The sequence below is a fragment of the Phocoena sinus genome, chromosome 3, assembly GCF_008692025.1.
Source record: "Phocoena sinus isolate mPhoSin1 chromosome 3, mPhoSin1.pri, whole genome shotgun sequence".
In the NCBI taxonomy this organism is placed as follows: Eukaryota; Metazoa; Chordata; class Mammalia; order Artiodactyla; family Phocoenidae; genus Phocoena; species Phocoena sinus.
Window position 1 is genome coordinate 961,754 of NC_045765.1, and position 21,933 is coordinate 983,686.

Genomic DNA, 21,933 nt, shown 5'->3' on the forward strand with positions numbered 1-21,933 from the left:
TGCGCCCGGCCGGGCGGAAGGGGCGGGGCCGTGGCGCGAACGCGGGCTCCCCATTGGTCGGCTGCGGGGGTGGGGCTTGGTACAGCCGCCAGGCTGGCCCCGCCCCCGGCCCGCGGGAGCGGCGGCGGCGGAGGTGGCGGCGGCGGTGGCGGCGGAGGCGGTGAGCGCGGGCGCGGACGGCTGCGCCTGGGGCGGCGCGGGTGCAACCGCTGTTGGACCGCCGCGGCCACCTCGCCCTCCTCGCCGGGCTCGGGGACGCCGTGCTGGGGAGGCGGGGCGCCGGGTGAGCCCGGCGGGCTGCGCCCCTCGGGTCGGCCGGGCGGGGGCTGAGGCGGCGGGGCGGGCCTGGGGGAGGGGCGAACCCCGAAAGAGGCTTCCCAGGGCGGTAACCCGCCCTGCCGCGGGAGCCCCCGTCTCTGTTCATTGAACCCCTTTGCTCTCTGAACCCCTTTTCTGCCTGCACCCCACTTCTGCATTCTGAACCCCCATCTCTGCTCCCCGAACCCCTACCTCTGCTCCCTGAAGCCCCTCGTTTGCTGCCTGAACCCCTATCTCTGCTCCCTGAAGCCCCCCCCGCTCCCTGAAGCCCCCATCGTCTGCTAACTGGACCCACCCTCTCCTGCCGGGGTGAACCCCTCTTTGCACAAACGAACCCCCCCCCCCCCCACGTCCTTTTCTTTACTGTCACCGCCAGACCAGCCTTCCCCATTGATGTAATCAACGGTCTGCAGCTGTCCAGTCCTTTCAGGGACACGGCAGCCGAAAGAGCAGTCATTTTCCTCTGATTTTATGTTTTTGCGCTGTGGTCAACTGTTAACTCCCCAAACATGGGAGGGTTGTAAGCTTTGATTGTTTTTAAGCTTTGATTGTTTACAACGCCTCTCCCGCCGACGTTGGAGGCAGGCTGATTTATTCAGGAGCCTTTTAAAAATAATCTAGACAGAACCTTTGGGAGGGACTTTGGCTGTATTTTATTTATGAAAATCATCCAGGCGTCTCCCTGGGCACTGAGGCCAGTCACTTCTTTTTGGCATTGAGCCCACTCAGTGCAGGATGATGGAATTGAACCATCTCCTTGAGGATCAGCCCCGCTAACCTTTGCCCTTGAGGGTTGTGTCTGCGTTGAAATGGGAAGCAAACGATGTTATAAACCACCGTGCAAATTTTGTTGCAGGGCACATCGCGTCAGACCTTCGAGTACTTTGTTTGTGCCAAATCATTACTGCTTACCACATGAGTCTAAATCATGATGGATGCCAAGTATGTCCTCTGCAGATGGAAAAAGCGATTATGGCCTGCAAAGGTGACAGCCATTCTTCTGTAATTTCAGGAATTAGAAATGACTTTCGGGTGACAAGTAAAATCTTTATCAGGAGATACCTAGGAGCTGCTTCAGCGAAATAATTGAGTCTGAACAGTTGGCGCTCCTCTCCGTTGGCACCGATTCTCCCTCCTTCCCCGTCTAATGGGGTTTTGGTTGAGTGCTTACAAGGTTATGCTTCCGAAAGTGTCTTTTTTTTTTCCCTCACACTGGGGAAAAAAACCCCACAAATTTAACAGAGTCAGCTATAAAAAGGCATGTAATGCTGTAACTCAAGGAAATAGCTGGCCGGGAGCCCTGATAGTAAATAACAGGAGTATCTCGGGGAGACTTCCCAGCAGCATAGTGGGAAGAGGGCCAGATAAAACCCTGGTACCGGTCTGGATCTGCTGCTGCACCTTGTGCCTCGGTTTCCCTGCTTCTGGAGTCCTTTGCTCCTTTAAGAATCACCTGCTGCATTTGTATTTATGGGTCGCCACGGCTTCTTACGTTTGTGTTAGCTGTTTGTTGTGTCTTAGTAACAAGATTTTTTTTTTCTTCTTTTTTTTTTCTAATGTAGGTCTTGGCCGGAACTGAGAAGTCAGCCAAAAATAAGAGAAAAAAGGAATTTTTTCTAAACGTTCAGATACTTTCCCTAGACAAAAAGTTAAGTGTTGTGTTTTTGTGATATTATCTTTTTTCCATATGGGATTTCGGATGCCACCACTCCTTCCCCAAAAAAGCGAAGAGCACTCTTAAGGGCTTCTTATTATTTTAGTTATAAATGGGGTCAAAATAACCCAAAGAGGAAAACAACTGGTTTTATTTCACGAAAGTTTGGAAATTGGAGATGTATACGAGGTACTGATGTCCAGCGAGATCAGTACAAAAATGGAACGAATGTAAATTAAACGGGAGGTAAACGCTCGTTGGGGTTCAAGTAGGGCTGTTTCCTTCCCACAGATGTATTTGTGTGTCTTTTCAGAAACTTGTGTAACAGTCCCCTGAGTTTCGGGATATTTGATGTTTGAGCCTGTGCCTCTCCTAAGAAACTGTCGTTTAGCGTTCAGAAGGCAAACGCATGGGTGTGGGGGAAGCACGTTACGTTGTGTTCTTGATCGTCCGTGGTGGAAGGACGTAGATGACCGGGAATGATTAAAATGCCCAGGTCATGTGTGTCTGACTGGAGAATTCCCAATTCTAAATAGAGAATGAAACCAAGTCAGCTCCTGCCCCCGCCTCCCTGCGTCCCCATCCCTCTTTCTTCAGAGCTGTTCCTAAGCCTGCTTAGTCCACAGCTCACACTTTCCCCAAGGCTGGGAAGGTAATTGAATACTTGAGTTTGAAAGGAAAGCCCATCCTCTTAAACTAAAACACACCTGCTGGTCTGTAAACAGCTTTGAGTGACATTATGCTCTACCCTGAAAATCTAACAAAGGAGTTATTTGTGCAGTTGAAAGTGGGATTTGCCGCATAAAAGTCACAATTTGAATTCTTTTTTTTTTTTTGCGGTATGCGGGCCTCTCACTGTTGTGGCCTCTCCCGTTGCGGAGGCTCCGGACGCGCAGGCTCAGCGGCCATGGCTCATGGGCCCAGCCACACCGCAGCATGTGGGATCTTCCCAGACCGGGGCACGAACCCGTGTTCCCTGCATCGGCAGGCGCACTCTCAACCACTGCACCACCAGGGAAGCCCTAATTTTCCTGTTCTATTTTTTTAATTTAGAAGATTTTTTTTCGCAGTACGTGGGCCTCTCACTGTTGCGGCCTCTCCCTTTGCAGAGCACGGGCTCCGGACGCACAGGCCCAGCCGCTCCGCGGCATGTGGGATCTTCCTGGACCGGGGCACAAACCCGTGTCCCCTGCATTGGCAGGCAGACTCTCAACCACTGCGCCACCAGGGAAGCCCTGAATTCATTTTTGCTCTTAAATCCAGCCAACCTTTTCTGTCTTAAAAGGGGAAAGGAAAAAAACAAAAAAACATTCACCAGGGACCTTGCTGCCTCTCACCTCAGGTGCATGAATTCCCAGTTGGCCGTGACTTTTGGTTTGAGTGGAAGGGTGCAAAGGAAGAAAATGAATCTAATTCTTTTGTCGTTTAAAGCAAAACATGTTTGAAAACGTCTTGGTGGCATGGCTGGTGGCGTATAACGGCCGTTCGTGTCCCTGCAGAATTAAGGTGAAAAGCACGGGAGCCCAGATCCTGAAGAAGTCTCACATTGAAGGCATCGCTTCCTCGTTAGGTAAGAGCATGTTTTTGAGTAACTCTGAGGTTTTAATTAAGTAAGAGGCAGTTTGGGAGAAGATGGAGACTCAGGTCTGCAAAGCGACCCTGTTCAGGGTTTCCCCTTCATACAAGGGAATGTGATTTCCCTGAGCTGGAGGAGATGGGTCTGTTTCCTTCATCCTTTCTAGAATTTGCCCCTCGAGCCCGTCCTGTTCTTGACTCCCAGGATGGCCAGTGGTGGCATCAGGGTCCACAGGTCACATCTGCGGCCCTGCAGGCCATGCAGAAGGGGGGCACCTCCCTGAAGAAAGGGGGAAAGGCTTTTCCTCTTTGTATGTGTTTTGCTTATCGCGTAGCAAGAGTGAGGTGCTTCTGTTGCTGGTCTGGCCTCCGCCCAAGGTCTGAGAAGCAGTTGGATGTGTGTTTAAATTCTATCGCTGAGCCCAGGGGAGAAAAAAGGGTGTGACTGGCACCAGCCTTGCTGCCACGGTGTCTGCGGGCTGTCGGGGCGGGGGGCGGCGTGAGGCGGGCTGGAAGTGGAGCCCAGACTCCGGCCTCCTTGGCATCTCGTCGCAGGTCAGACAGACTTGGCCTGAGCCCGGCCCAGCTCTGCCCAAGGTGCACACACCCTGAGGGAGACAGACCGGGCACCGGCCTAGGCGCGCCGTTCCACAGGCCCAGACGCGGAAGCGTTCTCCCTGCTGAGACTGGGAGTGCTTACTTCACGTGCGGAGAGCTTTCTGTCTTGCGTAAAGGTTGCCCAGGGTATCTTCCAGAGATGACTGTGATGTAGGGTCCGTGTTCCTGCGTCTCTGGGGAAACTGCTCTCGTTCAGAGCACGATGCCCGCCTCGGGCGGCAGCGACCAGCACCTCTCGGATGCCGTGACTGTTCGTGCAGCCCGTGTTGGGGGGCCACTTGCTTGTGGGCGCCTTTACCGTTAGACAGGCAAACACTGTGTTGATGGAGGCATAATTTATGCCTGCTGAGCTGTGGCGTCGCCTCCGTCCCCTCGTTCAGATAAAGAGCAAGGCGCCTGCGCGTCAGAGTGAACGAGGAAAGCTGTTGCAGCGGGGAGGTCAGGCTGAAGTTTCCAGGCCCCTGGTGCCGCTTGCTGGCTTGGAAACACCCTTGCAGAGGAGTGTGGGCGATTTACCGGCCCACGAGGAGCCTCTTAGTTGTCTGTTCGTCACCCCCACCCCGGAGTACACTGCTCGCAGAGTTTTTATTTAGTTGGTGTGGGTTTCTGTTGACCCTGATTGAATTTGAAACTGTGAGGCTGAGAGAGGATCGGACAAACTGTGAATAGGTTTTGCCGGCGGCATTGTTTTGTAACCTGGAAGAATGTGTCTCTGTTACCCAATCAGGGTAGGGTCAGTCAGTTTGCTTTTGGGAAAGGGAAGCCTTGCAGCCCTCAACTGTTGTTCTGTCGTCCGGGTCCCTCCTTTGGGAAGATGTAGGTGAGAAGCGTCAGCCTCCCTTCAGGTGCCGAGACCAGCGGTCCCAGTGAGACGCCCCAGCTGGTGGAGGGCCCATCACCAGGCTTTGCTCCTTTTCTGTCCTTCAGCCTTGCAGAACGAGGTTGCTGCCACGCCCCTGGAGGAGCTGGCCTACAGGCGGTCGCTCCGCGTGGCTCTGGATGTTTTGAATGAGAGGACCCGTCCGCGTCAAGGAAGCTCTTCCAGGGAAGAGAGGACCACTCGGTCTCTGAGAGCGAAGCCCACGGAACCGGCCTCCTCGCTCTGCCACCCCAGCCCTTCGCCTTTGCTCCACGGATACGCGTCGGGCAGTCCTGGGCACACGAGGAGGGAACGTGCGCCCCAGAGGCTGTCCGGCCTGCCCGCTCGCAAGGAGGACCCCGGGTGCAGAGTGGACCACAAGAAGGGGCTCCGGAGAAGCGGAGGCCTGCGCGCCCAAGCTGTCTCCTTGGCCGGCAGTGGTGCTCAGGACGGACGGGGATCCAGAAAACATCGGGCAAACCGGACGGTGAATCGGACAACGACACCGAGTAAACGGGAGAGGAACCTAGCACGGGGGCCCAGCTGGGGTCAGGAAGCGCCTCCGTCCTCAGAGGGAGCTCGGGAGGAAGAGAGTGAGATGGTGGCCGGCCTGGCAGCCCTGCGCTCCTCTCCCGGAGGTGGGGCTGAGGGTCCTCGGAGCGGCCCCAGTGCCCGTGGCCACCCTGCCCAGCACCTGTGCCCGGACAGTGGCCAGAGGCCGGGGCCCCGCATGGCTCCGCGCAGCCCCACTCAGCTCGGCCCCGCAGAGGAGACCAGAGACGCCCGGCTCCTGGAGGGAGGTAAAAGCCCCGGAGAGGAGGAGTCGTGTGCCGGGGTGGGGGCGGCGTCTGCTTCTCCTGCGGCCCATCCGGAGCCAGACACCCGTGTATTGGTTTTTTTTTTGTTTTTTTTTTTTGCGTTACGTGGGCCTCTCACGGTTGTGGCCTCTCCCGTCGCGGAGCACAGGCTCCGGACGCGCAGGCTGAGCGGCCATGGCTCACGGGCCCAGCCACTCCACGTCCCCTGCATCGGCAGGCGGACTCTTAACCACTGCGCCACCAGGGAAGCCCCACCCGTGTATTTTTAACCAGATCCTGAATTAGATTGTTACCAAGATAGATCCCAAGCAGAGATCTCCTAAGTCCTTTTCGTCTGTCTCTCCTCCCACCGGGCTATAATTACCTCAACTGCTCCCAAATACTTGTGTGTTTTTATTTTTGTTTTGAAGCGGAGGGAGGGAGTGGAGGGGTGCGGGGCGGAAGCATGTGGCTGTGATAATGCTGCATCTGCTCCCCGAGGATTAATTCCTTTCTTCTTCCCGTGGCAGAAGCCATGATGCACTCCCGTTAAATTGGCAGGAATCTCAGAAGTGATTAACTCCCTTGAAAGGCTCCTGACTTTTAAGGATTCCCGTTTCATGTATTTTTGTGTGGCTGCAGCCAGGCGCTGTGATTCCCTCCGTTTGGACATTGTAGCATCCCACTTCGTTTTGAAATGCTAATTTGCAAATCTTCATTTCTGCACGGCTGATACCTTGTGCTCTGCCTGCCCCGCGATCACTCCTGGGTTTCTGCCTTTCGTCGGCCCCTGAAAGGGGCCTTCTCCCCAGCGCCGGAGGCGCGGGGATGGTTTCCCAAGGGGCCTGGCCCCAGGGCCGCCCCCTCCCCGCGTGTCTGAGGGCGCCTACGTGAAGGGACAAGCCGCACGTGAGGACCACTTGCCCAGTTCCTCCACCTTCCCTGCTTGCGCTCGCGGTCTCTCCTGCCCTCCTTTCTCTCTTATTCTGTTGAACGTGCTTTAACCGCCGTGCCCTGCCTGAGCGAGGCCGCGGGGAAGTCTGCGTCGCGGCAGTTTTGCTCTCTGCGCCGATGCCCACGTATCAGGAGGTGTTGTTCCCGGGCTGAGTCCCCAGGACTGTGACGGGGAAAGTCTGATCTACCCTTGTTGGCAGCCCGTCCACCTTCTGAAGAGTCAGTGGAGTTGGACACCGTGAACTCTCTCCTGGCAGAGGACGAGGAGGACGAGGAGCCCCCGAGAATCCTCCTATACCGTGGTGAGTGGGCGGCGCCTTCCTTGGGGGAGGCCTGCGGTGCCCGACGTCCGGGGATGGTCTCTCGCTGCGCTGCCTGGGTTTCGTCCTGAGCCGAGGGCTTACAGACAGGGAGTCCGGGGTCCGCTGTCCAAGACAACCACGTGAGGGGGGGCTCCTTGGGGCGTGACAGCCCAGCCTCCCTGCTGTCCCCTCAGAGGGGACGGAGGACGGCAGCCAAGTGAATAGATGGGCTCTGTCGCCACCGCTTGGGTGCGGCCTGGCGCTGCCTCGCAGCCTTCCCGGGTGGCGTCCGGAGAAGCAGGGGCTTGGCGCCCCCATGTGTGCACAGTGCCCCCGCCCCCGGGGAACAGGTCAGCTGCCCCTGTCCTCCCCGGAAGGGGGTCAGACACAGGCCTAAAGGTCAGGACCGGCCAGGAACGGAAAGCTAGTTTGCTTTCAACTAGATAATTGAGGACCGGTTTCAGTATTAGACTCGCCCGTTAACCGTTAGTCTCAACGTGGTCTGGGGGTGGTTCTGGTTTGGGTTGCGGATCTCTTTATTGTGAAACATTTTCGCGTGCACAGGCTGTAGCACAAGCAGCACCGGAGGCCTGGGGGCTTCTCCTGCACGGCCGGGGGGCTGGCCGAGAGCCACCCCACCCCGTCCCCCGTCATCCCCACGCAGCAGGCTGCCTGCCCTTTCTGTGTACGCGAGTCTCGGGCGTTTCCCGCGGGCTCTGCCGATTGTTCCTGGTGGCGGCTGGTGACTGGGGTGTCTGGATGCTTCCGCCTGGGCTGCAGTGCCTGGGCTCCTGGGGAGTCACTGGGGTCAGCTCCCCGCGGGCTCGCTGGGCGCAGGGGGGCCGCCGTGCCTTCTTGCAGAGGGCGTTTCCGTCCCCGTCTCCACGTGGGGGTCAGTTACAGCCCCAGAAACCCGGGTGTTGGCTCTTTTCTCCCGGTTTTGTCTTCCATTTGGTTTTGGTTTGCTGGTGTTTTGGCCGGTCGGCCCGGGTTGGCTGTCTGCACCCGTGACCCGTCGTCCTGGGGGCCACGACGCTCCTCTCGCGGGTGACCAGCGCTCTGCGTGTGCCCCAGGCGGCTCCCTGTGCCCCAGGTCCCCTTTCTCTCACAGCCCTTCCTCCTGTCAGACACCACAGCGCGGCCGGTTCTTGAATATTTGAGTTATTTACACATTCTGGAACTTTTTTGGTTGAGGATGCAGTGAAATTTTGTTGAGAAGTTACTTGTAGTTATCTTACGATTGCTTGAATAGTTCTCTTTATTTTAACCCTTTAAAGCCCCCAGTTTCCCAGACAGATGAGCTTCTCAGAAATTCAGTCCCCATATGGGGTCTTCATTGTGTGCTGTGGTCTCCTTTCTGTTTATGTGCCAAGCTCTTTAAAAAGTGCTTTATTCTGGAGTAACCTGAGGCTTATAGAGCAGTTGCAGAGGTGGCACCGAGCCCCCGCCCGCCCCTGTCCCCACGAGCACGGCACACGGTCACTGCTAGGAAACCAGCTGTCACCCTGGCCGCGCTTGTGGTCGGCATTTGGGTTCCAGGGGCAGGAGTTACAAACCGGCCCCTCAGACTCTCGGGTCAACGCTGGGCTTAAACAGTGTCTCCGTGGTTGTGTTTTCTCCAGCAGTTGCTTTTGGTGCCTGATATGGATCTAACTTGTCTCTTTTTGTTTTCCTTTCTTTCTTTCAATTCTAGAACCACGTTCGTTTGAAGTAGGAATGCTAGTCTGGCTTAAATACCAAAAATACCCCTTCTGGCCCGCAGTGGTAAGAATCCTTCTCTGCCCCCTGCTTGCTCGGTTGGTCCCCCGAGCCTGAGGTCCAGCGTCCTCCATTCTTGACACCAGGACCCGGGCAGCTGGTTCACTGTTCTGTTGTTACTGGGGAAACACTGGGTCCATGAGCATCGACGTGGACACGTTTACCTAAGGAAAGGGGGTCTCAGCCTTCTGGCACAAAGCATTGTGAGGCTTATAGGTCAGGTTTTTATCAAGCAGGCTTAGAAAGCCTGCCTCCAAAAAATGCCCACGGTTTGCTCATTTTCACTATTCTACATTTCAGCTTTTTAGCGAGCAGATTAGGGTGGGCATCGGTTGCACAGCAGGTGTTTGAGGTCCTGGCTGCGCCCCCAGTGCAGGGGACACCCTTAAGTGTGGCTGCCGTCCTGGCTGTGCTTCCTCCGCCTGCTTGGGCGGTGCCCATGGTCAGCTGGAGAATTTGTGAGGCAGGGGCACCACCCGGTTGCCCTCGCTCCTGCCATTTCCACCTTAATTTCCCCCCCCCCCCCTTTGTCTTCTGGCAGGGACAGGATTCTGATGGTTCTAGCTGTAGTCCTTTAACTTTTAGGAACAGGCAGTGGCGTGTAAATCCGAAAGATAGCTGCCACAGTGGAGCGGCTTTTGTTGTCGCGATGTGTCTGAGCTCGTCCAGGTCAGCATGGCCTCCTGGCACGTGACTGACCGTCCCGGGAAGGACAGAATGATATCTTTGCGGCACCTGTAGATAGAGCGCAGACGTGCAGTTGAACCGGGGTTGCCGTGCGGCTCCGTGGCAGGGTTTGGGGGGCTGATTATCGGGGACCCTCGCTTCCCGAGGTGCCGTGTCCCCCTGCGGTTGGCAGCCCTCTCCCCGCCTTTCCGCTTTCCCCAGTTCCCGGGGGCCCTGCTGGTTCATGGGTGCCAGTGGCCTGCGGGCTCCAGCCTCACCCACGGCGCTGGTGACACCGAGGGGGGGCCCCTCCGGGGTCCACAGCCTGCCGCCTCCCGCCTGACCTCTGCTGGGCCCGGCCGGGGCCTCCCGGAGCGCGCTTTGCCCATCCCCCAGAGTGAGGAGGATCGCGCCCTGAGCCGAGCGGAAGTGCTGAAGGCAGCAGCCTTGATTCCTCTCGTAGAGCCCTGGCTCTGCTCGGTCGGAGGGCCGTGCGACGCTTTCTCAGCATTCCCCGGTGTCGGCTGTCAGTCCAAGCCGGCTGCGTTCCTCGTCACATGCTTGGCGAGGTGACATCAGGAAAGTGTCGAAAACCCATGCCCTTCTGGGTCCTTGACACCTGGTTTTCTTGGATCTGCCAACAGGTCAAAAGCGTCAGGCGAAGAGATAAGAAAGCGAGTGTGCTTTTCATTGAAGGAAACATGAACCCCAAAGGGAGAGGGTAAACCCACTGTTCTCTGCTCTTGCCGAGTGCTTCTGGGTGGAGGCTGGCGAAGGGGGCCGGGGTGGGGTCCAGAGCCCCACATGAGGATCCCTGTAAAGGTTGTGTTCAGGGACGCGGCCAGATGGTCGGGTTTTCCAGACTGCTTGTCGGCTTCCAGAGTCAGCCCTGCCGGACACTCCTTGGGCCCCCGTTTCCCACAAACTGCAGCAAAGTTGGCTCCCTGCAGGGGCCGTGAGCAGCCCCCTGCCCAGTCACCCCCCCTAGTCCTCGACTGGGGGCAGGAGCACCGACTGCCCGGAGCTGGCCTGGAAGTGTGGGCACACCTGGGCCCGGCTCCGAGGGGCTCCCTCCACCGACGAGCCGGCACTGGCAGAGGCCCGACGCTTTCCCAGAGGAAGGAGGCTTTTAGGTCGCGAGATGGGGCTGGTTCCCGTGAACCTCTGCTCTCTCTGCTTCCAGCATCGCGGTGTCTCTCCGGCGATTGAAGCACTTTGATTGTAAAGAAAAGCAGGCGCTTCTGGTACGTGGATGGTTGTTTGCGCTGCTTTGAAGGGCTGGCGTGGTGGCTGGTAACCACCATGAGGCCCTTCAGACAGCGCTAGTTGTGGGAGTGACGCCTGGCCTCGGCTGCTCCGCTGGGGGCCACTGCCCCTGGGGCGGCTGCTGGCCATTCCCCACTGAGCAGGTTTGGCGTGGAGGACAGGGCGCCCTGCGCAGAAGGGAGGTGGGAGAGCCCAGGGCCAAGGCCCACAAGTTGCGGCTGTGTCTGAGCCGCCCCCGGGAAGGGCACCATAGACCCCGAGGCCGTGAGCCTGAGCGCCACATACATCAGGGAACACCATCGCCGTGGCCCTGTGACTGGCCCAGCCCGAGTCCCCGGGAGCTGGTCCACAAGGTGCTGTCTGTTAACTCTGAAACACCCACCACTTCGTTGTCCCAACTTTCAAAAACACAGACTGCGACTGGGTCGGGCAATGGGGCCCGTGAGCCCCGCTCCAACGTGGGTGTCTGCTTGGCCCCCGGTCAGCAGGCTCTGCGCTCGGCATGGGGTGATGCCTTCCCGTGTGGGAAGCAGCGTTTGAGCTGGTTCCCAGGGTGAGTGGGATGCGGTAGGACTGTCAGGGCGTCTCCCGCCAACCATCTGTTCTCTGAGGGCAGCAGGCCGCGGGCCTTGACTGCGGGCGCTGCTCGGAAGGTCGGCACCCACGCTGGACCCAGCCTTGGGCTCTTGGGACCGGAGGGCGGGGGCAGTGGGGAGGGGGGAGTCGAGTTTGAGATTCGTGTGCCTCAAATACCTGAGGAATGGGTTTTATCGCAAGGACGCCTGGGTTCAAGAAGATGGCACGTAGGTCTCGCGGGACCCGGATGCCTGGGCACGTCCCCTGGAAACGGGCCGTGGGAGCTCGGGCATGTGCCGGCGCCACCCTGCTGTCCCAGGTGCTGGTCAGCGGGCCTGGCCACGGCCCAAGCGCCCTCCTCCTCTGGAGCTGCCTGCCCCTCCCATCACACGCCTGTGGGTCTCAGGCTGGTCTCGCTGGTCATCCCAGCTTAGGGGTTCTCACCGGGGGTGACGGCCTTGGGTTGCTGTGAGGATCACAGGCCAGGGGTCCCTCCTCCGGGGCAGCACTTCTTCCCACTGACCGTGTACAGTCGAGGGCCATGGGCCCAGAGGCGTCTCCCACGGGGTTCATCTCCTGCAACCTCACATCTTGTCAGTCTGATGGCCCGTCAGCTGCCCTGCGGTGGGTTTTCGCCCTCCTGCTCTCAGGGTCTGTGGTGTCTCTCTCGGCCCCGAGGGCTTGGCTCACAGGTGACCATTTTCTGAGCAGCCCCGACCCCAGACATGCCTCGCAGGGAGCCCTGTGCGGGGGCGTCTGCAGGCCCCTTCTTGGACGAGGGAACTGAGGACGCGGGACCTCGGAGGTGCTCCCAGCTGACGCCCGCCGTCTGGCTTTTGTTGCAGGACGAGGCCAAGGAGGATTTCGACCAGGCCATCGGCTGGTGCGTCTCCCTCATCACCGACTACAGGGTCCGACTGGGTACGTGGGGCTCCGGTGCCCCTGCATGAAGTGACGGGGGGCAGCAGTGCGGGGCCTCCCCTGAGGGCCCCCGAGGGCGGAGGGTGGCCCGGTCCCCATAGCTGTCTAGCCCTGCCCCGAGCAGGCTTTCTCCCCATCCCTGCGGATGGGCAGGCGCCTGGTGGAGGCTCATCCTGGATCTGAACAGAACAGTTTCCTTTGAATCCGGGTTGGTTTCCATCTGTCCCAGGTCCGGCCATGGGGGGTCCTCGGGCTTGAGGTCAGGGCTCACACCGGCTGGACGACGTGGCAGAGTCCAGTCCTGTGTGTGACCTGACTTCCCTTCCGCCCCGTGCAGGCTGTGGTTCCTTCGCTGGCTCTTTCCTGGAATACTACGCGGCTGATATAAGTAAGTCCACCAGCAGCTCCTTTAAGGTGGGACCCGCTCTTTTGCCCGTTAGGAGTGGCAGTCTTCTTTGAGCTCTGGAGGGGTGTGTGCGGCGGGCAGCGCGCCCCAAGCCTGAGGCCTACGGTCCAGCCACGCCTGGGTCCACGGGGTCCCCTTGCTTCCCTCTGCCGTGGGGCCGGGAGGGCGGCTGCACACCCACACCTGCCGCCAGCACCCAGGTCACCCGCCTGGGGCCGGGGCATCTGCGTGGCCCTTTCCCTGCCCACCTGTCACTGGCGTCTGCAGGGTGCCGCTGAAGCAGGGTGGAGGGCAGAGCTGGGGCGAGGGGCCGGGGTCCTATTGCGGGGAGAGCCCTCGGGGACCGTCCCGGCGCAGCCGAGGGCGCCCAGTCACGGGAGTACACTTCCTCCGCAGGCTCTCCCGTCCGCAAGTCCATCCAGCGGGACGTCCAGGGGACCAGGTTCCCCACGCTGAGCGGGGTGGGCCCCGAGGAGGCCTCGGCCGGGAGCCCGCGGGGCAGGAGGCCGGCCTGCAGGAAGGTGCTCCCTGATCGCTCGCGGGCCGCCCGGGACCGGGCCAACCAGAAGCTGGTAGAGTACATCGTGAAGGCGCGGGGTGCCGAGAGCCACCTGCGGGCCATCCTGAAGAACAGGAAGCCGTCCAGGTGGCTAAAGACGTTCCTGAGCTCGGGTCAGTACGTGACCTGCGTGGAGACCTACCTGGAGGACGAGGAGCAGCTGGACCTGGTGGTGAAGTACCTGCAGGGGGTGTACCAGGAGGCGGGCAGCAGGCTGCTGGCACGCGGGCACGCGGACGGCATCCGCTTCGTCCTGGACGTGCTTCTGCCCGAGGTGAGCGCCGGCGGGCCCTGCGGCACCCTGGGGTGCCGGGGCCTGGGCGTCGTTCTCCAGAAGCCTTCCCGGGGCGGTGCCGCCTGAGCCGTCTCCCCGAGGCGCTGTGGGCTGGGCGCTGCGCGGCCTGGGCCCCTCGGCTGGTCCCTGGCCCAGGGGAAGGGGAGCTTAAGCTTTGGGAACACGCTTCAGCTGGGGCATGGGCGGTCGAGGAGCTGGTGCACGGCCCCTCGGCCGGTCTTCAGTTCAGGGAGGATGCTGCTGGTCGTGAATGAATGTGTGGGAAAACGTCACCAGGCTCTACAGTGTTGAGCTTTATCGTTGTGGAGGTTTCAAATACGTTAAGAAAAATTGAGTAGCACCGTGAACCCCCACGTGTCCGTCGCCAGCTGGAATAGTGTGGCCTTGCTCCACTTGCACCTCCAGTCCCTCCTTCTGGATTGTTTTTTATCCGTGCATACTTTCATGTGTATCTCTACAAAGGGTGATCCTGCCCCCTGGGGACACTGGGGGATGTCTGGGGTTGTCTGTGGTCGTCACGAGTGGGGGGCTTCTGCCATCCTGTGGGTGGGGACCAGGTTGCCGCTCCACACCCCACAGTCCAGGACGGCCCCTGTGTCAGCCGTGCCGAGGGGAGAGAGACCCTGCTCTGAACCAGAAGAACTCTTCAAAAATAAATAGCTACGATACTATGATGTCACTCCAAAAAGCAACAGTGATTTGATATCAGGCATCTATTGTATATTCAGATTACTTCTTTGTGTTTTCTTGTTTTTTTCCTTTTTTTTTTTTTTTTTTATGGCCACCGCACGCAGCCTGTGGGATCTTATTAGTTCCCCAACTAGGGATTGAACCCAGGCCTGGCAGTGAAAGCATGGAGTCCTAACCACTGGACCGCTAGGGAAGTCCCCAGGTTCTGCCTTCCGCTGCTTTTAGTGACATGAACTCTCATCTCATCCAAAAGAGAGCATTGTAGATTTAATTAGGAAACACCAGGAGCAGAGATTTTGCAGACTGCACGATTGTTGAGCTGGGAGGGCCCTGGCGGCTGGGGCGTGGCTGGACCACCCGCCCACGCGACCTCCTCCAAGCTCCGTGCGGGCCGCCGGGCCTGGCCCGAGCCTGACGTGTGCTGCCCTCTTGCAGGCCATCATCTGCGCGATTTCCGCAGTGGATGCTGTGGACTACAAGACGGCTGAGGAGAAGTACATACGAGGACCTTCACTCAGCTACCGGTAGGCAGGCCGCGCTGCGTCCTGAGGGCTTCGTCTCCATGCGCCGGCGGCCGCAGTGGCTGGGCTGAGGGGCCCTGGTCCGAGCGGGCAGAGCTGGGCCTGCTGTGCCCTACGTCCTTCGTGGGGCTGATGTTTGCTTCCCCAGCGTTCTTCCCCGTTGCCTCGATGCCACGGCTATTTGAGGAAACAGTGAGATTAAGCAGCAGCCGCTGCCCGGACGTCCCTGGCTGGCGGGAAGAATGCAGTGATCAAGATGTTCCTCTCACGTTGCTGTGGTTAGCGCCCTGGACTGGCGGTCTGGAGCCCCTAATCCCGTCTCTGGGCGGGCTGCCAGGCCTTGCTGGGAGCAGGCGGGGTCGCGTGGCGGTGACAGGCTGAAGACTCAACTAGGGTCTCGTGGTACAGACTGTCCCCAGCCTCAGCGGCTGCCCTGCACACCCGGTAAAGAGACGGTGCTCCCGGGAGAGTGAGGTCTGAGCGGCCCATCTCCAGCTGGCACCACCCTCCCGCTCGGGCTGCCGGTCGGAGGGCGTCCTGAGTTTCCCACAGCCTCAACCGGCTGCAGGCACCCCAGATGCCTATGGAGGGCCATGGGCTGTGCCCCCGCCGCGCCCTGCCGCCTCAGGCGCCGAGGCTGGGCAGCCAGGGGTCCCTTGGGCGGGGTGTCAGTCGGGCAGTGGGTCTGTCCTGGTGCATCCACCTCCCGCTTCTTTTCACACCGTTGTTGCACAAACCATCGAGCCTCGGCACCACGACAGGGTTTGGGTCTCCTCTTGGGGTTCTTAGGCTGCTGTGTTCCGTTTACATGTGGGTCGTCCCCCTCGGGAGCATATTCCTTGTTGATCCTGAGAGGGGCAGCCAGTCAACTAACTGATCGTGTAATTTTTTGTTAACAGATAGCCATTTTAAAGGACAATTTGCTGTTTCACCATTTTTTCTTTGTAGTTTATTTTTCTTCATTGTGGTGAAACACCCATAACGTAAAATTCAACATCTTAACCCTTTTAAGCGCACAGCTCAGTGGCATTGAGCACATTGACACTGTCGGGCAACCATCCCCACCATCATTTCCAGAACTTTCTCATCTTCCCAAACTGAAACTTGGTCCCTATGAAACACTCACTTCTCTGTTTATGGTTTTTTTTTTTTGGTTGGTTGGTTTTTTTGTTTGTTTGTTTTTAGCAGTACACGGGCCTCTCACTGTTGTGGCCTCTCCCGTCGCGGAGCACAGGCTCCGGACGCGCAGGCTCAGCGGCCATGGCTCACGGGCCCATCCGCTCCGGAGCATGTGGGATCTTCCCGGACCGGGGCACAAACCCGTGTCCCCTGCATCGGCAGGCGGACTCTCAACCACTGTGCACCGGGGAAGCCCTGTTTGTTTGTTTTTAATTGAAGTATAATTGATTTACAATATTATGTTACTTTCAGGTGTACGGCAAAGTGACTCAGCTATATGTATACGCGTGTGTGTGTCTGTGTTCTTTTTTTTTAGATTTTTTTCACTACAGTTTGTTACAAGATACGGAGTATAGCTCCCTGTGCTATATAGTAAATCCTTGATGTTCATCTATTTTATATATACCAGTGTGCGTCTGTTAATCTCAAACTCCCACTTTATCCCTTCCCACCCTTCCCCTTTGGCAACCATAAGTTTGTTTATGTCTGTGAGTCTGTGTCTGTTTTGTAAATAAGTTCATTTGTGTCATATTTTAGATTTAGATTCCACATATAAGTGATGTAGTATGGTATTTCTCCTTTTCTGCCTGATTTACTTCACTTAGTATGGGGATTTCCCTGGCGGTCCAGTGGTTAGGAGTTGATGCTCTCACTGCCGCAGCCAGGTTCCATCCCTGGTTGGGGAACTAAGATCCCACAAGCCGTGTGGCGTGGCCAAAAAAAACTACAAATAATTCACTTAGTATGATAATCTCTAGGTCCAGCTGTGTTGCTGCAAATGGCATTATTTTGTTCATTTTTATGGCTGAGTAATATTCTATTGTATATGTGCACCACATCTTCTTTATCTATTCATCGATGGACAATTTAGGTTGTTTCCATGTCTTGGCTGTTGTGAAGCGTGCCGCAGTGCATGTTGGGGTGCATGTATCTGTTCTTTTTTTTTCTTAGGATTTTTTTTTTTTAAAGATTTTTTTGATGTGGACCATTTTTAAAGTCTGTTAAATTTGTTACAGTATTGCTTCTGTTTTGTGTTTTGGTTTTTTGGCCACGACGCATGTGGGATCTTAGCTCCCTGACCAGGGATGGAACCCACGCCCCCTGCATTGGAAGGTGAAGTCCTAACCACTGGACCGCCAGGGAAGTCCCTGTCTTTTCGAATTAGAGTTTTGTCTGGGTATATGCCAGGAGTGGGATTGCTGGATCATATGGTAATTCTGTTTTTACTTTTTTGAGGCATCTCCGTACTGTTTTCCATACTGGCTGCACCAACTTAACATTCCCACCAACAGTGTAGGAGGAGGGTGGAGGGTTCCCTCTTCTCCACATCCTCTCCAGCATTTGTTATTTGTAGACTTTTTTTTTTTTTAATATTTACTTATTTGGTTGTACCGGGTCTTAGTTGTGGCATGCATGTGGGATCTAGTTCCCTGACCAGGGATCAGGTGATAACCCCTGCATCGGGAGCACGGAATCTTAACCACTGCGCTACCAGGGAAATCGCCCGTTACTCGTAGTCTTCATAACAGTGGACATTCCGACCAGTGTGAGGTGATACCTCATTGTAGTTTTGGTTTGCATTTCTGTAATAATTAGTGATGTTGAGCATCTTTTCACGTGCCTGTTGGCCATCTGTATGTCTTTGGGGAAATTTGGATTTAGGTCTTCCCGTTTTTCGATTGGGTTGTTTGTTTTTCTGTTACTGAGTTGTATGAGCTGTTTGTATATTTAGGAAATCAAGCCCTCTTCCGTCACATCATTTGTAAATATTTTCTCCCAGTCCATCGGTTGATGGTTTCCTTTGCTGTGCAAGAGCTTATAAGTTTGGTCAGGATCCCATTTGTTTATTTTTCTTTGATTTCTCTTGCCTTGGGAGAGGGTTTATGTTTATTAAAACACGATTGCTGACTCAAACGAAGTGATCTCCTTTTGGTTTTGCAGGGAAAAAGAAATATTTGATACGCAGCTCCTGGAAGAAAGGAGCCGGCGAAGCTGAGGCCGGTGGAGGCAAGGCCCTGCGCTCTGGAGCACAGGCGGGCCGTTGGCCTCCCTGACGGCTGCCGCCTCTGTTTTCCTGGCTCTTGTGGCAGGTACAGCTCCTGAAAGGACAGAGGCATTTTTTTATTTTTAACTCTATGTCATTACCTGTGACTGTACCGTGTAGGTTCACAGAAGGTGCACGTTTGTGTTTTATGTTGAAAAGCACTGTACCCGACATTAAACAGGAGCTTTAAAGACTCTGATACGAACGTACGGCTCCTGCAACATCAGTGTATTTTTCCGTTTGTTTCCCTCCTGTGTGTGGCTCCTCTTATGACGGCTCCTGAGTTTGCTGTGCCTCTGTTACGTGTTTTTGAGGCAAACCCGTGTTTCTAAGAGGCAGGACCCGAGACCCGCTGCTTTCCCGTGCTCTAGCCTCTGCTGGGACTCGTGCAGGAGAGCAGACGGACCGGCAGTCTTGCCAGCCTCTTTCCGCCGGGCCTCCATGTGGGTTTCCCCACCCGGCCTTGTCACCGCACAGCCAACTGCCCAGATAGCTGTGATGATCCCACCGGGCTGCTGCGCCCCCCAGCCCGGCCAAGGTCATCGTGTGCACAGCCTGGGCCTGGGCCGTGGGGTCGCGGCCCGGCACCAGTGGAAACCAGTCCTTTGTCTGGAAGCCCGAAGCACAGATGGGTCCCCCGATGCCTGAGGGTCCCAGGCTCAGGGCCCCCCCCCGCTCCCACCTTTGGAGAGAGTTGTGTGAAGGCCCGGTCCTTGACGTGGTCACAGAAATTCTGTTCTGGTTTAAAGCGACACACAGTGGATTATTTATTCTAAGCTGACGCGAGGCTGCCTGTGGAAGGAAACGGCCAAGTCCCCACCGTGATGGCTGCGCCGCGGCATCTGAGCTCGGCCAGTCCTCCCTGAAGCCGGCACCGGCCAGCATGCGGCCGCTGCAGAGGACAGTTGGGGAGAGGTTCTCGCAGGCGCCGGGGACATGGGCCCTGATCCTGACGGGAGGCTGGGTCCCTGCGGGAAGGAGGTGCAGAGATCACTGCGGGGACCTGCGTGTGGTGTCTCCGCTGGTTTTGCTGAAACCCAAGCAGAGGTGCAGACATGGCCCTGGAGGTCCCGCTGAGCTGCCCCCCAGGGCGGTCGGAGGGGCATCCCGTGTGGGCCAGGCTTGGGAGAATGGCCCCGCCAGCATCTCTGCCGTGGCCTCGCTCCCTTCTAGAAAGGTCTAGACAGCAAGCCTCCCTGAAGTGGGTCAGGATGGAGAACCAGGGTGCTCTTGTGGGTGAGGCATCCACGTGGACTATTCCGTTATTGTGAAGTATTTTTATATATCTGTGTTCTGAGCTCTGGTTGTGGAATTGAACTATTCAGACTGGAATTAAATGCCGTTTTGCAGCCCTGCCTGTTCTTTCCTGGGCCCCACGCGCAGCCCACCTTGGGCACTCGGGCCGGCCACGCTGTCCCTGATGGCTGCTTCTGGAGGCTCCTTCCCCAGCCTGGCTGGGGAGGCGGGTCCCATGTCAGCCCAGCTGAGCCGGTGTCTCAGGTGTGCCGGGTGCTGACCAGAAGTGCTGGTGGCTTCCGCTGCTCAGCGCCCAGCCCCATCCCAGTCCTGTGCCCCGGCAGGTGTCTTCAGCTCCTCACTCCCACTGTATTATGTTTTTGTTCGTCTTGAAACTTTGTCCCAGGGCCACTGGGGCAGGCAGTGCTGGGTGGGCGTCTGTTGATGCCCCAAATTGGCGCTGGGTAGTGGTTAGGAAGGCAGAGCCAGCCGACCAAGTGAGGAATGTTCCAGGAGGAGCAGTGAGGTGGCCCTGGCCCCCGGGAAGCCAGCGCACTGGGCTGTTTCTGCATCAAGAAGAGAGACCCAGCACAACACGGGGTGCAGCCAGGGCCCCCACCGGCCGGCCCGTGGCCTCCTGCACCCCCGTCCACCACAGCCCCAGCTTCCCTGCACCCACCCTCACCCGGTGTCCCCCCTCAGCCGTCTGGGCTCCGTCCAGCTGGCGTCTCAGCAGCCCACATCTCTGCACGGCCACCCTGCTCCCCCACTGTGTCCCGTCCCCTCCCCAGGTGTCCACCCCTGCTCCGGTCATCTCCCACCACTCACAGCCACCCTTTCTGAACCTTTTTCAGCCAAACCCCTGACCCCAGACCCTGCGATGCTTGTCCTACAGTCGCTGTACCTTTCTCGCTCCAGCCCAGATGGCATGAGGGGACGATCAGACCCCCCAGTGTGAGGAGCAGTGCATCAACAAAACCACTTCCTGGAAGGGGGAGTTTTCCTTGTGTTCACTTGAGCACCTCTTTAAGTCTATCATTTATCTAGGAAGCTGATTAAGACAAGGGACGCGCACACACACAGAATCTCAAATCAGACAGGCACGTCTATGCAGTGTGGTCAGTGGCCCTCCCCCCAGTGCATGGCTTCTACGGCCAGGCTTTCCTGTCCCGGCTCCCCTCTCAGCCCCTGCACCCCCCATCCTCCTGCCCCTGCTCCACCCCTTTCAGGTCCTGCTCCCCACCTCCTCCAGCCCTGGCTCCCCATCCCTTCCCCCCCCCCCACCTCCTCCCCACCTACCCATCTGCCCTCACCCCCTCACCCTCAGTGTTCCTGGAATTATGGTGACCCCTCTGTTAACTCCCTGCCCTCTCAGACCTGCTTCTCCGTTTCAGGGCTTGCCCTTGACAGTCCCAGTTTCCTGATGCAGGCTCTTACCTCCCCTATCCACCCCCCCCCACCCCCACCCCCCTACCCCCCCACCCCCGCTCCCCATCCAATCCATCACCCTGACAGCCGATGGCCCCTCCTGTATTAGTTATCCATCCCTGCCTTAGCACTGTACCGGCCCCTGGCGGCTGGAAGCAACATTCTCTCTTGACTGGGCTGTGGTCTCAGGAGGTCGCAGTCAGATGTCTGAAGGCTCGAAGCGAGGCTGGGGGCTCGGCTCCCAGGTGCCTGGCTCACAGGACAAGGAACGTTAGGAGAAAACAGGAGCCTGAATAATGTCTGGACATGAGTTGGCGATGTATATACATTGGGTCATGAATTGTTAACGTCAGTGTAAAATGTTAGCAGTAGGAGAGACTGGGTGATGAGTACAGCGAACTCTGGTACTAGGTTTGTAACTTTTCTCTGAATCAAACTATTTGGAAGTACAAGGTTTATTTTAATTAAAAAATTCCAGCTCCACAGCCTGGCCAGCTGTGGGAACTGAGGGCAAGGAGGTGTAGGATTCCCAACAGACCCAGCCCTCGGCCCAGCCCCTCTCTTTTCTCCTGTGTGTCACCACCGGGATGGTGACACCAACCGGTGCCCCGCCTCCCCTTCCCGGGACCGCGCAGTCGGGCTCCACGACACACCTGGGGTGGTCCTCCCTCGCCAGGAGCCAGCCCTGCTCCTCATCTGCGTTCCCCCGTTGGGAACGGGGGAACCTCAGTTTCCCCATATGTATTGTAAAATGGGCAGAATAGGTACCCAGCAGGACTGTCACAGTTAAACGACATCCGAGCAGAAGGTGTCTCTGCAAACTCCCTTTTGGTATTCAGTAGTGTTCTTTTTGACAATTATATTCGTTCTGATCCTGCCACTTAAAAAATATTGTAAATGGGAGTGGGGAAGGGGGTCATTTGGGCTGGGACCATAGTTTTGGGGGTGGACCGGGGTGGGTGGGGATGAGGCCTTGTTCTAAGCCCTCCCGCATTGGCATGAGCCAGCAGCCCAGCTCCTCATCTGAAGAATGGAGAGTATTCTGGGGAGGAAAGGTCAAAACCGACACATTCTGGGTAAAAGTGCTGGGAGAAGCTGGATCAGCTTGGAGCAAAACAGAACGCTGTTCGCTGGGGGCACCAAAACGTCTGCCGAAACCCGGGATCGAACCAGGGACCTTTAGATCTTCAGTCTAACGCTCTCCCAACTGAGCTATTTCGGCTGCGCAGCAGGGGGTTGCCCCCACCCCCGACTCCGCCCCACACTGAGCCGCTTGCGTGCAGGCGCAGCTTGGGCCGCCCCTGCGGGCCG

General features: G+C 57.5%; 1 protein-coding gene and 1 non-coding gene across 6 annotated transcripts; one reads left to right on the forward strand and one right to left on the reverse strand.

Annotated features, from left to right (window-relative positions):
- Nucleotides 1-112: 112 nt before the first annotated feature.
- Nucleotides 113-19,307, forward strand: PWWP3A (PWWP domain containing 3A, DNA repair factor). 5 transcript variants are annotated; one of them, XM_032627120.1, is made up of 14 exons: nucleotides 113-160; nucleotides 1,175-1,303; nucleotides 1,881-1,966; nucleotides 3,472-3,542; nucleotides 5,093-5,824; nucleotides 6,976-7,077; nucleotides 8,771-8,841; nucleotides 10,146-10,222; nucleotides 10,685-10,745; nucleotides 12,189-12,264; nucleotides 12,602-12,652; nucleotides 13,067-13,503; nucleotides 14,650-14,738; nucleotides 17,856-19,307. In XM_032627120.1, the coding sequence occupies exons 2-14, from the start codon at nucleotides 1,247-1,249 to the stop codon at nucleotides 17,908-17,910; spliced, it is 1,965 nt and encodes a 654-aa protein (XP_032483011.1). In that variant the 5' UTR covers nucleotides 113-160; nucleotides 1,175-1,246; the 3' UTR covers nucleotides 17,911-19,307. The 5 variants fall into 5 exon arrangements, with proteins under 5 accessions (XP_032483011.1, XP_032483014.1, XP_032483010.1 ...); XM_032627119.1 differs by having other exon boundaries at nucleotides 135-283; XM_032627123.1 differs by lacking the exon at nucleotides 14,650-14,738 and having other exon boundaries at nucleotides 115-160.
- A 2,464-nt stretch (nucleotides 19,308-21,771) lies between these two features.
- On the reverse strand, nucleotides 21,772-21,844 carry TRNAF-GAA. Its single transcript has one exon. It is a non-coding gene; the product is annotated as a tRNA-Phe (tRNA).
- Nucleotides 21,845-21,933: the final 89 nt, after the last annotated feature.